The 13,079-nt window shown below is 51.1% G+C and overlaps 1 protein-coding gene across 2 annotated transcripts in view; it reads right to left on the bottom strand.

The window, feature by feature from the left end:
• Positions 1 to 1,521: 1,521 nt before the first annotated feature.
• Positions 1,522 to 13,079, bottom strand: part of DAPK1 (death associated protein kinase 1) — a 174,229-nt gene continuing 162,671 nt past the window's right edge. For both annotated transcript variants that reach the window (XM_080819410.1, XM_080819409.1), the window contains exons 22-27: positions 12,611 to 12,808; positions 11,491 to 11,629; positions 10,144 to 10,264; positions 6,871 to 7,059; positions 2,821 to 4,049; positions 1,522 to 2,346 (exon numbers count right to left, since the gene is read on the bottom strand). In XM_080819410.1, the coding sequence (XP_080675536.1) occupies positions 2,196 to 2,346; positions 2,821 to 4,049; positions 6,871 to 7,059; positions 10,144 to 10,264; positions 11,491 to 11,629; positions 12,611 to 12,808 (2,027 nt within the window). In that variant the 3' untranslated portion in view covers positions 1,522 to 2,195. The remainder of the gene's footprint in view (positions 2,347 to 2,820; positions 4,050 to 6,870; positions 7,060 to 10,143; positions 10,265 to 11,490; positions 11,630 to 12,610; positions 12,809 to 13,079) is intronic.

The following is a 13,079-nucleotide window of genomic DNA, read 5'->3' as shown; positions in this document are numbered from 1 at the left end:
CATAATTTGACCAATATACTTAATTTACTATACCCTTTTGAAGTTACTAGAATTCTGAAATTTTTCATAGGATTTCACTTGAAACTGTAAAGAGCAGCTTGGTTCAAGCAATTTTGTGATCTGTGGTGTTTCCTTAGGCTGACACCCTCAAGGTAGGTTCCCATAAGTGGACTTTTCTGGTTCATGATCTGTTATTTAGAAAAGAGATGGCGCCACTTCGTGTATTTGCGGGTGTTAGATGAGGGCCTAAATCTCTTACCTAGCCCCAAAAGACCTAGTATTTTTTTTTTTTTAAAGATTTTATTTATTTGAGAGTGAGAGAGAGAGAGAGCATGAGAGGAAGAGGTCAGAGGGAGAAGCAGACTCCCCGAGGAGCCGGGAGACTGATGTGGGACTTGATCCCAGGACTCAGGGATCATGGCCTGAGCCGAAGGCAGTCGCTCAACCAACTGAGCCACCCAGGGGCCCAAAAGATCTAGCTTTTAGTCATATCTGGACTTAGGTCATTTCACTGAAAATTGAAATATCTCCCTTATCGTAGTTGATAGGCTGGGTTACTATCACATGTCACATGGAAAACCTCACGCCAGCACTGAATTTTACTCTCCAGGCATTTATTATGATCCGAAGTACAGCAGTGAATGCCTGAATCAGGGCGTTCTGGTGGTTGGTTATGACTTTGAAGGACAGAATCAGAGAACAAAAAATATTGGATTATCAAGAACAGGTATAAAAAGCCAAAAATACTTATCTTTGAAAAAGAAAAGGGAATCCTTTTTGGAATCAGTGTTTGGACACAAGTCCCCAACCCTTGAGCACACTTGTGAAATCCCAGAAGTGTTAACCCCACGTGGCCGGAACACAGGCATATTCATGAGACGACACCAGGAAGGTACTGTCTCAAGCTGGCCAGGGTCCTGCGATGGTTTTGGTACCACTGCTTTTCTAAATTGGATTTTTTATTAATTATGTAACACATCTGGCCCCAAGAGTTTCTTTTTTCTGTTTCCATTTGCAGTCTGTGAAAGGTCTGGGGACAGAATTCTGAGCTGGGTTAGAACTCGAACAGGAACAGGAAGGGTCTCTCCGGATTCTTCCCGAATCTGTCCTGGCCTCTGGTGCCCTGCTCAGTGTCGGGTGTGATTGTTCACGAAGGGAAATGTGTGGTGGGTTTTCTCTCCCTCCTGCAGGCTGTTCCCTGCACGTCTGTACAGACCAATCTCTCCGAGTGCCCGCGTGGGGACTCCAGGATTCTGAGTGTGTTTGGGTCAGGCAAGGACAACGGAAGGGGCTCCCTTCGTTGAGTGAGAACAAAGGTGAAAACCCTCTGGGCTCTTCCCATTTCCCTGTACCATTCCCAATTTTAGTAACAACAACCCTGAAGTAAGTTGGGTGTGTCCATATGGGAGTTCAGGTTCACGGACTTTCTGGACTTCAGTGTGGTTTGTCCGCTCTGTGGGTACCGCGGCGTGAAAATAAAACAGACATAAAGGATCCCTTTTGAATGAAAGACCAACAATCGAATGCAACAAGCAATAGTTTATTTATATTAAAAAAAGGGAAAAGAAAAAAAAGAGAACAGAAGTGAGAAACCAACATCTTTTTACTACATTGTATAGATTAAGTAAAAATACCTGTATTCATATATATGTATATACATACTGCATATTTATATATATATACACATATACACACATGGAATGGAACATTAAAATTACATGCTTCCCAGGACAGAAGAATTAGGACACGTTCCCTCATATCAACTTAAAACTCCATCACAATGTAAAATCACTGCAAGGAAACTGGCTTCCTTCATCTTGTTGGACTTCAAGTACGCCAAGTTATGGAACCAGGAGCTAGATGTGAAAATCGTCCGCTGTGCAGCGATGACAACGGACTGCCACACGCCACGGGGCAGGGGTCTTCCGAGTTCTCCCACAGGCCTTCCTCACCTGCAACTGTGTCACCTTCTACCTGAGATGCGCGGGAATGAGGCAGGGGGACCGTGGGCAGGTGCCGTGTGGACCCGCACGTCGACGTTTAAACAAGAGCAACAAAGACAAGTCTTTCCGTGAAAACGACGCCAGCCGTGAAATGACTCAGAAGAGGGTTCCTTCCTCCCTTTTCCTTGCCAAGTGAAACACAAAAACTACTGGGGGACAAACCAGCTCAGGGCGCAGCACCTCCAGCGGTGATCAGCAGACAGCAAGGGACAGAGAGGGGGCGTCTCCTGGCGACAGCTCCTGGCTGACCCGGCTGCTCTCAGACACACCCTCTTCTGCAAAGGCACTCACATGTTGTCTGTTTATGAGGGATACAGTGGGAGTCCGTGCATGGGAGTCCTTCCTACAAATACCAAAGAGATAAGCTGAGGACGTGGTCTAACAGGGACAAGAGGAGAAGAAATACACATTTTGGATAAATGTGTGTGGTTGTTTTTTTTTTTTCTTTAAAGGACAATCGGTAGTTTAAAAAATTTCATTGAAAGTGAGGAATTCCAGTAAAATTATCAGCAAGGAGCAAGGTGCTGGAGGTGAGATGGGTCCAGAACAGAGAGGAGGGACGCTAGTTTCTCAAACGGCCAGAGGACAAGGGGATGCACGGTCTGCTCTGAAACGAGAAAGACCATCCACACACAGTGGAGTGTGTGAGCGGGAGGGACACAGTGGCAGAGAGACTGGTAAAACAGGAGGGAGGGTGGCATCCTTCCGTATGTGGGCACGGGGGGATGCACCCTGAATTTCTGGATGGGAAAGAGGGGCTGCGTCCCCCTGTTTTGCAGTCCAAAGAGACCCCTCCCAAGCCCAAGGCTGCCCTCACCGGGACACGACGGAGCTAATGGAGTTGTAAGACGTGCCGCTGTTGCAGCTCGAGTCATAGGCCTCCTGGCCATTGCCGTCGAGGTTGATCTTGAACACAGAGGACGCCTTCAGTAGAAAGTCCGCTGCGTCCCGACGCCCCAGCTCCCGCAGTTTGGACATGAGGATGCCCACTGTGCTCTCTGGGTAGGAGGTCCATTCCCGGAGCAGGGCGTGGACCGGGCTGGGGAGGAACTCCTTGGGAGCCCCGTTGTTGGTGTTATACTTCGCCACAAGGTCGGGGAGACCCAAGTTCATGGCAAGAAGGCACCAGTCCTTCCCCATGGGATCGGGAGGGTCCAGGAGACGACAGAGCTTCCTCCGGGTCAGGAGGTTCAGATCCGAGGCATGGATGTCCATCCCGAGGCTGGCCTGCGAGTACACGTCATGACAGCCAAAGCACATGATGCTGCTGAAGCTCTCCTTGTAGCCCCCCATGGTGTTCGTCAGTGAGGTCTCCTTCAGGGTCTGCGCCCGGAAGAAGTCCCGCGGCTGGTAGATCATGACGGGCTCATGGTGCTCCCGCAGCTGCTGGGGGCTCAGGTAATGCTTCACCGTCAGCAGCCCCGGGAGCGTGGTGGCCATGACGTTCTCCATGGTGCTGCACACGGAGTCCAGCAGGAGGCAGCACTTTATCTTCTCCGTCTCCAGCCCGCGCACCTGCACCTCGATGCCCTGGCCGTGGTTGACCAGAAGCACCAGCAGCTCGGCCCCGCGGTTGGCGATCTTGCAGCCGTTCACCCACAGGCGGATGTCTGCGTCTCCCTCCGTGCTCTGCTGGTGGATCCACCGGCACAGGTTCACCTGGACCTTGTGAAAGATGCCGCACGGGAAGGGGGTGAGGTACTCCACGGGGACGATGCGCACGCCGCCGTAGACCCGCCCCTCGTCCTCCTCGTCTGTCCAGGAACGGTGGAGGTTGTCTGTCTTGATCAGGGCGGGGATGTCCACCATGGTCCCGCTGCTCAGGTCGCGGGCACAGATGTCCATGGCATCCAGGATCTGCAGCAGCTCCTCCACGTCACTGTCGGGCACCAGGCGCTGGACGTCCTCCACGGTGTAGCGGCCCCGGTAGTGGTGCAGGGCCCGTGGGGTCTCCACGGACAGCAGCTTCCCCAGCACGTTGGTGCAGAGCCAGCGGGGGTCCAGGAGTAACACGTCCTGCACCGTTTCACTCTGCATGATGTTGATCTGCCGGAAGGGACAACAGGAGGTCACACATGGGGACCAAGATGGCCAGAGGCACTAGTTCAGAGTGCTAGGGGACCCGAACAATGATAAACTCTAAGCACATGTTGCAAAAACTGACCCAGGGCATTCATGGGGACAGATCTTGGAAATCCAACAGTGACCCAAAACACCTGCTTGAGAAGGTTCTGAGAGGGAATGAAAAGCTTACCTTGGACAGTTTAAAAAAAAAAAAAAAGGTCAATGCAATGAACGAAAGGCAAAAAGAGAGAGATGGCAGACAAATGCAGTGAGAAAATTTTGACTGGATTCTACATTCCCAAATGAACACACGAATGAATGAAAACAGCTATGACAGAAATGACTGGGACAAGTGGCAAACACTCAAATGGGGACTATATATTCAACAGTAGCATTATATCCATGCTATGTTTCTGGAACACAATTAATTATATTGTGGTAATCGGGTGACTTCATCCTTAGTCCTCTGTCTTGTTCACGGTCACTCGCTGACGTCCTCCGTGGCCCAGGGGCTCTTGGAGATTAACATATGAACCTGAGAAACACCCACCAAGGCCAGGAGGGTAGGAAGCTTGCTTTGGCCCTTGGTAAATCTGTCGAAGAAACAAAGTGTCTCCCCTTCCTGACACACAGGTGATGCCATGAGATCTAATTCGATGTTAGAAGTCAGTGAGTGGCACACGGACCCTGTCTACAAAATCTGTAGACAACGGTCCAGACTTTGTGGAGACCAACAGTACAAGTGGGTCGTTGCCCACCCCACCTCCCCTGCTCGTAAGTCACCCCGAATAAAACTGTAAAGTATAAGGAGTCGCCTGCTTCGTTTTTTTTTGGTCTCATTTTGGGAACTACTTTACGGTCCCCCCTCCACCCTGTACCAGTGGGAGGATACTCCACAGTGGAGGGGCTACAAGCTCAATTATTTAGGGGTGAAATGTCATATTTGCAAAACAAATAAGCAAATAAATAAAAGAGAGAGAGAGCGAGAGCGAGAGAGAGAGAGAGAGAAAGTCATGGAGTAAACACTTGGTTAACTTAAGTGTGAAGCAGATGATGACTGAGCTCTTCCTGCACTTCTCTGAAGGCTTAAAATTTTTCAAGAAAAAGATTCCAGCTGTTATATTATTTCATCATGTAAAATTTTAACACACACAGAAAAAAAGGTCTGGAAAGTGATGCCAGCAGGCAGTGGTGCTGGAGAGGAGGAGGGAGGAATGAGGCTGCACAGGACTTGGAGAGTTACCTGTCACCTGTGTTTCTTTAAAAAGCAGAAGCGTATGAGAGAGAGAAAGGGGACAACACCCAGAGGCAGCTGCGCTCTGCGCCGCACCTCCCTCCCCTCCTCCCTCTGAACCCAGAGCAGGTTCCCTTCTCACGTGGAGGCAGAGGCTCCTGACTGTTAGTACCAGGACCACCTTCTAGTCTACACTGCGGTTACAGCTTTGAGACCCCCTCTGTCCACGAGTCTGTTCCAAATGGTCCCTAGAAGGACAATTCCGGGAGGGTAGAGCAGACCTACTGCTTGTTAAGGCATTTGGTGGGACCTCAGGGTCAGGGAAGACTGAGACACTGGCCACACGGGAGCAGACTAAGGGGCCAGACGACTTCGTGCAGTGAGGGGTCCCAGAGCGGAAAGAGGCATCAGGACAACCGGTGACATGTGCCTAAGAGCTTCCTTACCAGCGGGCAGTAACAGCCTGGGGGAGGGGCTGGAGGCCAAGCTGAGCAGGGGCACCTGACAGATTCCCCTTCCTTACTCCTACTATCAGAGCTTCACTTACTCACTTAAAGTCTCAAGGGCAAGGAGAATGAAGAATACAGTGGACTGTACCCTTGCTCTAGAAACTGCTGGCCAGATATCAGAAGACAAGAGAAGACTGGGCCAATGGAGTGAGTTTATTATTACGGTTACTCTTTTCTTATAATGTGAGCTTGGATCCCCGTCCTTGGATTCAATCACTTTAAAGCGCAGCGGGAGGGGCCTGTAGATTACCAGTAGTTTCAGAAGAGTTCGGAGGCTCCCGCTCTCGCTGCCTGACGCTCTAGTTTTCAGGGTCACCAGATTCAGTTTTAATGTCAGGCCTATCTGACCCACACACACGGGCCTTGAGTCAGGGGGGCGCACTGAGACTGGACCGGAAGCTCCTGGTGCCTGGAATTCTCAGAACTGCTTCTGGGTTTTCACGTTCAGAAATGCTCTTCGTGGCCCAGACTAGCCTCAACTGTCCCCTGATGTCACAGGATGGAGGAACGAAAAGGCTAGGTCCCCTCTCTGGGGACCGGCAGAGGAGGCGATGACAACAGCAGTCCCAAGCCCCAGTGCTGAACGCCACGCACGCAGGAGCAAAGATCTCCATTTCTGGGTCATTCTGGGGGACACCGCTTGCTGGGTCGAAGTGTCTCTGGACGTCCTCTCGTCACTGCCTTTTCTCAATAATCTGTAAGCCCCAAAGTCTGTTTGGACTTTCAGCCCATGGGGCAGAAAATCACAGCTAAGCACTGGGTGCCCCAGGATGAGAGGAGAGAGGCCCAGTTGCCCCGTGCGGCGGAACTGTGCCCCCTAACTCACACAAGCAGGAAAACGAGCAAACCCGCACACAGCCACGGGACAGCTTTCAGGGGCCACGGGGGAGCAGAGAATGGCAGGTCGGAAAATCACCCGGGCCCCATGCCTGGATAGACTGTGGGCGGCTGGTCAGTTTCCACTCGGCCTCTGCGGGCTCAAAGCCCCTTCTGAGGGGGCAGAAACACTCCCGTGGAGCCCCTCCCCCTCCCCCGCCCCAGCCCGGGCCCCGCCCCCTACCTCGCCCGCGCTGTGGAGCTGCTGGGCTATGCGCCGGAGGTCTCCCTCCCTGGCCAGCGGGTTCAGCTGATCCTGCACGTCGTACACAAACTGCTGCAGCGACATGAGCTGGTTGGGTCCGTTGAGCTTCCTCCAGGAAGGCAGCGTGGAGATGATTTTCTCACACAGGTGCGTCATCGGCGGGCACACCTAGAAAGAGCAGGACCGGGCAGGTCAACCTGCGGCCCAGGGCGCTCCCTCAGAGAAGACCAGGGAGAGGGGATGGCGCTCTTTTCGGCACCGTTGCAAGAAATACTCGGGATGAGTTAGGGCTTTTTTGTTGGGCAAACGGGGCCAGTTCTTTCTTTACAGCGCAGCTCCCCGTGAAACCCGGTTACAAGCGTAAAGTGGTACACGGACGCTTTCGTTTCTATGGCTAATGGTTAAATAGCGGGGAGGCTTCATAACAAGGCATTTGGAACAAGGACTCAATCTCAGTGCTCCTTGGCCCCAAAAACTGTGTTCCGTCCTCTCCTGGAGCAACTCTTTCAGCCACAAGATGGTCACTTGATGAGCAAAGGGACAGGAAAAGAGATGAACCGTCCTTAGCAATATCCCAGTGGGTTTTTACCAGTAAATTAGGTATTCGTGGGAATTTGTGGATAAATACAGTTTAAATGAGACTAATTCTTGGTAACGGGCTTGAAATAGATTTCTTTCTTAAATTATTTCCAAAAATTTTGAGTATAGTTGACATGCAACCTTACGAGAGTTTTAGGGCACGATGCAGGGACTGGGCCAGTCCACAGGCTATGCCAGGCTCACCACACAAGTGTGATGACTTCTGTCACTGCCCACTATTACTATACTATGGATGATATTCCCTATGCTGTGTCTTTATTTTTGCTTTTGCTTTTTTTTTTTAAGATTTTTATTTATTTGACAGACAGGGATCACAAGTAGGCAGAGAGGCAGGCAGAGAGAGGGGGGGAAGTAGGCTCCCTGCCGAGCAGAGAGCCCGATATGGGGCTCGATCCCAGGACCCTGGGACCACGACCTGAGCCAAAGGCAGAGGCTTTAATCCACTGAGCCACCCAGGCGCCCCTATGCTGTGTCTTTTATTCCTGCGACTTACTCCCTCCACAGCTGGAAGGTTGTAACTCCCACCCCCCTTCACCTATTTTGCCCATCCCCCCACTCCCCTTGAAATTGGTTTTTAATCTTTTAATTCCATTAAATAAATCATCTGTGTGACAGACTCAGATAATCCGCACACCATCCTAATTAAAAAAGCCAGCGATACACTGCCCTGCATCATTAATCAGGTAGTCCCTTCTCGAATCCCACCTTTAGGTCAGCTAAATTCTACTCTCTATTCGTAACACAAAGTTCTCAGGCAAAAAGGCGGTCTGTGTGATGGGCTCCACCTGCTCAGCCTCAGGAGTTGAGGGTGGGGGTTGTGAAGCAGACAATCTCACCACCCCCCAGTTCAAACTCTGAGCCCAGAGCAGAGCCCCCACTGCCAACTGGTGGGGAGGGGCTGGGGTCCTTCACAGACCACTGTTCCCGATCGATGCCCACTGGTTTCTGTGACCGGGCTCTTCTGAGACCCCCCCCCCCGCTCCCCAGACTACTCCCCACACACTGTGCCTTACTGGGGCTCCCATTGGAAGGCAAGGACTGGCCTTCAGGTGGGCCCAGAGTTTTCCTAAAGATTCCTACAGCCCATCGGGAACTGGAGCCTGGTGTGAACGGGCATGTCCCAGCAGGGAAGCAGTAAGCTCTAAGTGGAGCCACCCCCCCCCCGACCCCCGCCCCGTCCCCCCCCAAGGGAAGGAGAGACACACGCTCCTTGTTCCCACCCAGGAGGCTGGGGCAGCAGCAACTTTTCAGGGAGCATTCTGCCCTTGGGATGTTTACCCTTTCGTTTCAGCTCCGGATAACTTTTCGAGTATTATAGAGCAGCAACCTTTTATGGGTCAGAGGCACTGAGAATATTTTTTTCCAGTCTATTTCACCTTTTAACTTTGTTCATGGAATTTTTTTGACAGAAAAGAAATTTTAGCTTCCATATTGTCAAATAGATATACTTTCTTTGAAAACTCGTAGGGTTCCCTGTATGACCTAAAAGGTTTTCCAAAGCAGTACCAAGTTATTTTAAAAACATAGTCAAGATATTGTGGGGGTTTTTTTCTTCTTTTTGACATTTAATAGGTTTAATCCACCTAGAATTTATTTTTGGGACTCTCAGTGAGTAGAATTCAATCTCATTTCATTCTAGAATAATAGCCAGTTGTGTCAGATCATGGATGAAATCACATTTTCCCCAAAACTGAAACATCTTTGTCTTCTACTAAATTCTGTAGATGTTGTGATTTACTTCTACACTCATTTATTCCACTTATTGATTTTTTAAATTTTGGATTAGCTACACAGTTTTTATAATATGTTATTTATTCTTCCACTGAAATTTTAAGATAAAAAACCCAATCCAATTATCTCATTCCCAAAAGATGTATGCTGGAACTGTACTAACTCTAAGAAGTGCCCCTGGTTTTTTTTCAAATTTACTTCTTTATGAAGGTGCCTGTGTGACTCAGTCGGTTAAGCAGTTGCCATGGCTCAGATCACGGGTCCTGGAACCAAGCCCTCCATCAGGCTCCCTGCTCGGCGGGGAGCCTGTTTCTGCCCCTCCCCCTTGCTCGTGCAAGCATGTGCACCCGTCCTCCCTCTCTCTCTCTCTGTGGGTCTTAAATAAATAAGCTCTTTAAAAAATAAATTTACTTATTTTAGAGAGAGAGGAAGAGAGCACGTACACAAGGGCAGGGTTGGGGGGACAGAGGGAGAGAATCCTCCAGCAGACTCCGAGCTGAGCGTGGAACCTGGTGTGCAGCTAGATCTCACGGCCCATGAGATCGAGACCTGAGCCAAAACCAAGTTTGGACACTTAACTGACTGAGCCCCGCAGATGCTTCTCTGCATTTTCTAAATATTGCACAGTAAGTCACTTCTCGGTGGTTTCTGTGATTTGTAAAGGGCCATGTTACTAAAACTATCAGAATCTCAAACACCTGAAGGTGGCCCCAGGTCCATAACCCCTCAGCTCCAGGCCCCCTCCTTGTTCTCACCCTTCCTTCCTCCCAGAGCAATGGGACACAAACACGGCCATGTGACTGCCCCATCCCGGGGCCCCTGAGGACTGAACCGAACCACGAGGACAGCACGAACAGGTCGGCTCTGGGGTGACCGCATGGTCTGGGCAAAGGTGGGCCTGCAGCCTCCCGGCTCACTCACCGACACGATCTGGCTCCGGATGTCTTGCAGGTGACTTCGAAGGACCTTCATGTCCTTAGAGCCCGAAGCGCCAGCATCCAGAACAAACAGCTTGTTTGAAATGTGAAGATCGTTCCCAAACCTGAGGGAAGAGCAGCGGCCTTGTCAGGGTGCTGTGGTGCCCCCAGGAGTCAGGCTTCTGCTGGTCAGAAACCACAACATTCTTGTGACCTTGCAAAGGCCATCCCTTCCTCGCCGTCTGCGGGCTTCTGCCACGTAATGCAGGTGGGAGGGGTGGGGACCCGCATGCTCTGAGACCCTCGGATGGTGGCTGCTGAGGGACGAGGGCAGTTCTAGTCCTACAAAGCGGCAGGCACACAGTATGGGAAGATTTCAGGTCACCTGACGCAGGCCAAATGAGGCCTGTGCCTGCCCCTTGCACGCTAAGAGGACGGAGGCCATCACAGGGTGACGGCGTAAGAGCAGACGATGGGCCTGACAGCCACACCTTCGAAGGAAAATATTAGTACGAGCCCTTTTTTTCCTCTCAGGAGGACCACAGGAAGTGTCTGTAGACAATCCATCGAAAATTCACATTACTATCAGAGCTGCAGCCTCCAGATTTTTTTGACAGATGCTATGTAAAAATGCGTATTTCTACACTGTGACCTGTGCACATGCACACTGATGGATGAAACAGAAGTTCTACAAAAACACGCGCCAGGAACCTCACACTGGTATTTCCCTCTCCAGCCCCTCCTACTTTCCAGATCAGGTCAGGACCCCCAAGTGACTGTCACGAGCCCCTCATGAGCGGCAACTTTGCCTTGAGCAATACTGCTCAGTGGTAAGAAGACCATCGTCAGAGGAACTGAGAGCAAAGCAACCACCACCACCGGGGGTCTTCATCAACATGGTGACCACAGCTGGTGACACTGCATTACACGACAGACGTTTGCTAAGGGTTGAGCTTAAACATTTTGGGGGGAGAAACATTCTCACCAAAAAATAGAAAAAGAAATAAGGAGAAGAGGAGGAGACGTGATGATGGATGTGCTAACTAGCTAGACGGGCACCGATGCCAAATCTGATAATGTCATCTGTCAGGTGGCGGTGCCTCCGGAAAGCGGAAACTCAGTGCATGAAACCCCTAACAGAAGATCCCTGGGGGCCCTGGCCCCAGGGGGTGAGGAAAGCAACGCATGCTTTGTTGTTTTTTATCCCATGCTCTTTACTTCTGTTGCATCTGTTATGTTTTCAATGTTTTGATACAAATAAAAACCATGCCGCAGAAGCCAACCAAGCAAAGGAGACCTCTGGTGTCCATGAGCTCTGCGGGATGGCCCCTGTCACCAGCGACGCCCTCACCTGTTCCTGATCTCCTTGAGCAAGGACGTGTCCTTGTCATACCCGAACTCGCCTCCAGCCGGCCGAGGCACGTTCATGATGTCGGCGTGGGTGGCCACCAGGACCACGTGCAGTGGATTCTTCAGCTTGCCGCCGAAGGCTGGGGGCAGAAAGCAGGCATTTCACAGGTGGGTCCTCCTTCCTGGCTGCCTCGAGTTCCCTGGGGGAGGGAGGCCGTGCTGGCCTCTGGGAGGTGCAGCCTGCCCGCTGTGAGGGCTCAGCCCGAGTGGGCCTGGGCCTGGCCGACATCGAGATGAGCCTGTTTCCTGGGCTCAGACCACAGAACACGAGGGAGCTTCTCAGCTCTCCCTCTGGGGGGCCCTGCTTACATGGTGTGGGGAAATCAAACTCGGAGCAGGTGCACCCTTTACAAAACAAAGAAAGCCCTCCGAACACAGCGACACCCAGAGATGGCTGAGAGGGCCTCCTGCGGTGCACACAGCCTATCAGCCTCTCCTTAGCGGAGGGTTTAGGAAGAAAACAGCCAAAAGAACGGGAAAGCAAGAGGAAGAGTGGGGGTGCCCTGAAGAGGTTAAGTCCAATTATTTGATTATTCTATGAATTTCAAAGAACAAAACGGATAGCCCAGTGCCCACCGTGGAAGACTGCTCCTTTTTGTTTTGTACACGAAGGAACGAAAGTGTACTGGAGGCTGTCTTCTGCTCTAGGAATAGAGTTAAGATAATACGTTCACACTCAATATGGTCCCTTCCGTTCTTGATGGAACCACACAACGAAGGAGGGCCCACTCTGCTTCTTCATCACGTGGGCAGAGGCACAGAGACCATCAAAGGACGAATTCCACTTCCACCCAACAAAAGTGACCACAGCTCTAGCGTGTAGGGAGAGAGTAACGCGTGGTTCTCAAGGAATTGCTCAGACCTGGTCTCAGAGGCAGGAAAATGTGATCCTGTAATTACTCCCTGCAAACAAAGGGAGCGGCTGGGCCTCAGGAACCGTCCAGAGCGGGAATCTAGTCACGGGAAGGAGAGACCAGGGTGTGGGGGAGCCTCACATTTAGCCCCGAGCTCTGGATCTGCCCGGCGGGAAGGGCGCCCCCACACCGGGCCTGCTAGCTTACCGATGGGCTCTTCAACTGGCACGAGAGACTTCAGGAAATTCAGCCAGAAAATCACTTGGTTCAACTGGATCTCATAGGGTTCTTCCAGACTGAAAACGATGACGTGGATGGATGTGGGATCGTTGGCGGCAAAGTAGTCGTAACAGCAGAAGTACACAGGATTTCCAGAGAATTCCCACACGCTGAAATCACCGACTCCTACAGAAAGAAAACAGATGACTATCCGTACCACGACCAGCAAATGCCAACCACAGTTTTTTGTTTTTGTTTTTAACAGTTTAGGGCCTGCTAAGGGAAAGAGTGGTGTCCATACCACCCAGCTGTTTATCTATACACTCCCACCTTCCCCACAGGAATGACTCCTCATGAGGAAGGAGTCAGAGCCAACTGGTGGCTTTCGGCTCCCCATCAACAAACTCACACAGTCAGAGAACGTATGTGATAAGATTCCCTACCTTCAAATAAGTAT

The sequence above is a fragment of the Martes martes genome (assembly GCF_963455335.1).
Source record: "Martes martes genome assembly, chromosome: 12".
Taxonomy (NCBI): domain Eukaryota; kingdom Metazoa; phylum Chordata; class Mammalia; order Carnivora; family Mustelidae; genus Martes; species Martes martes.
The sequence above is the reverse complement of the archived record's forward strand: the minus strand, read 5'-3'. Positions and strand labels throughout refer to the sequence as shown.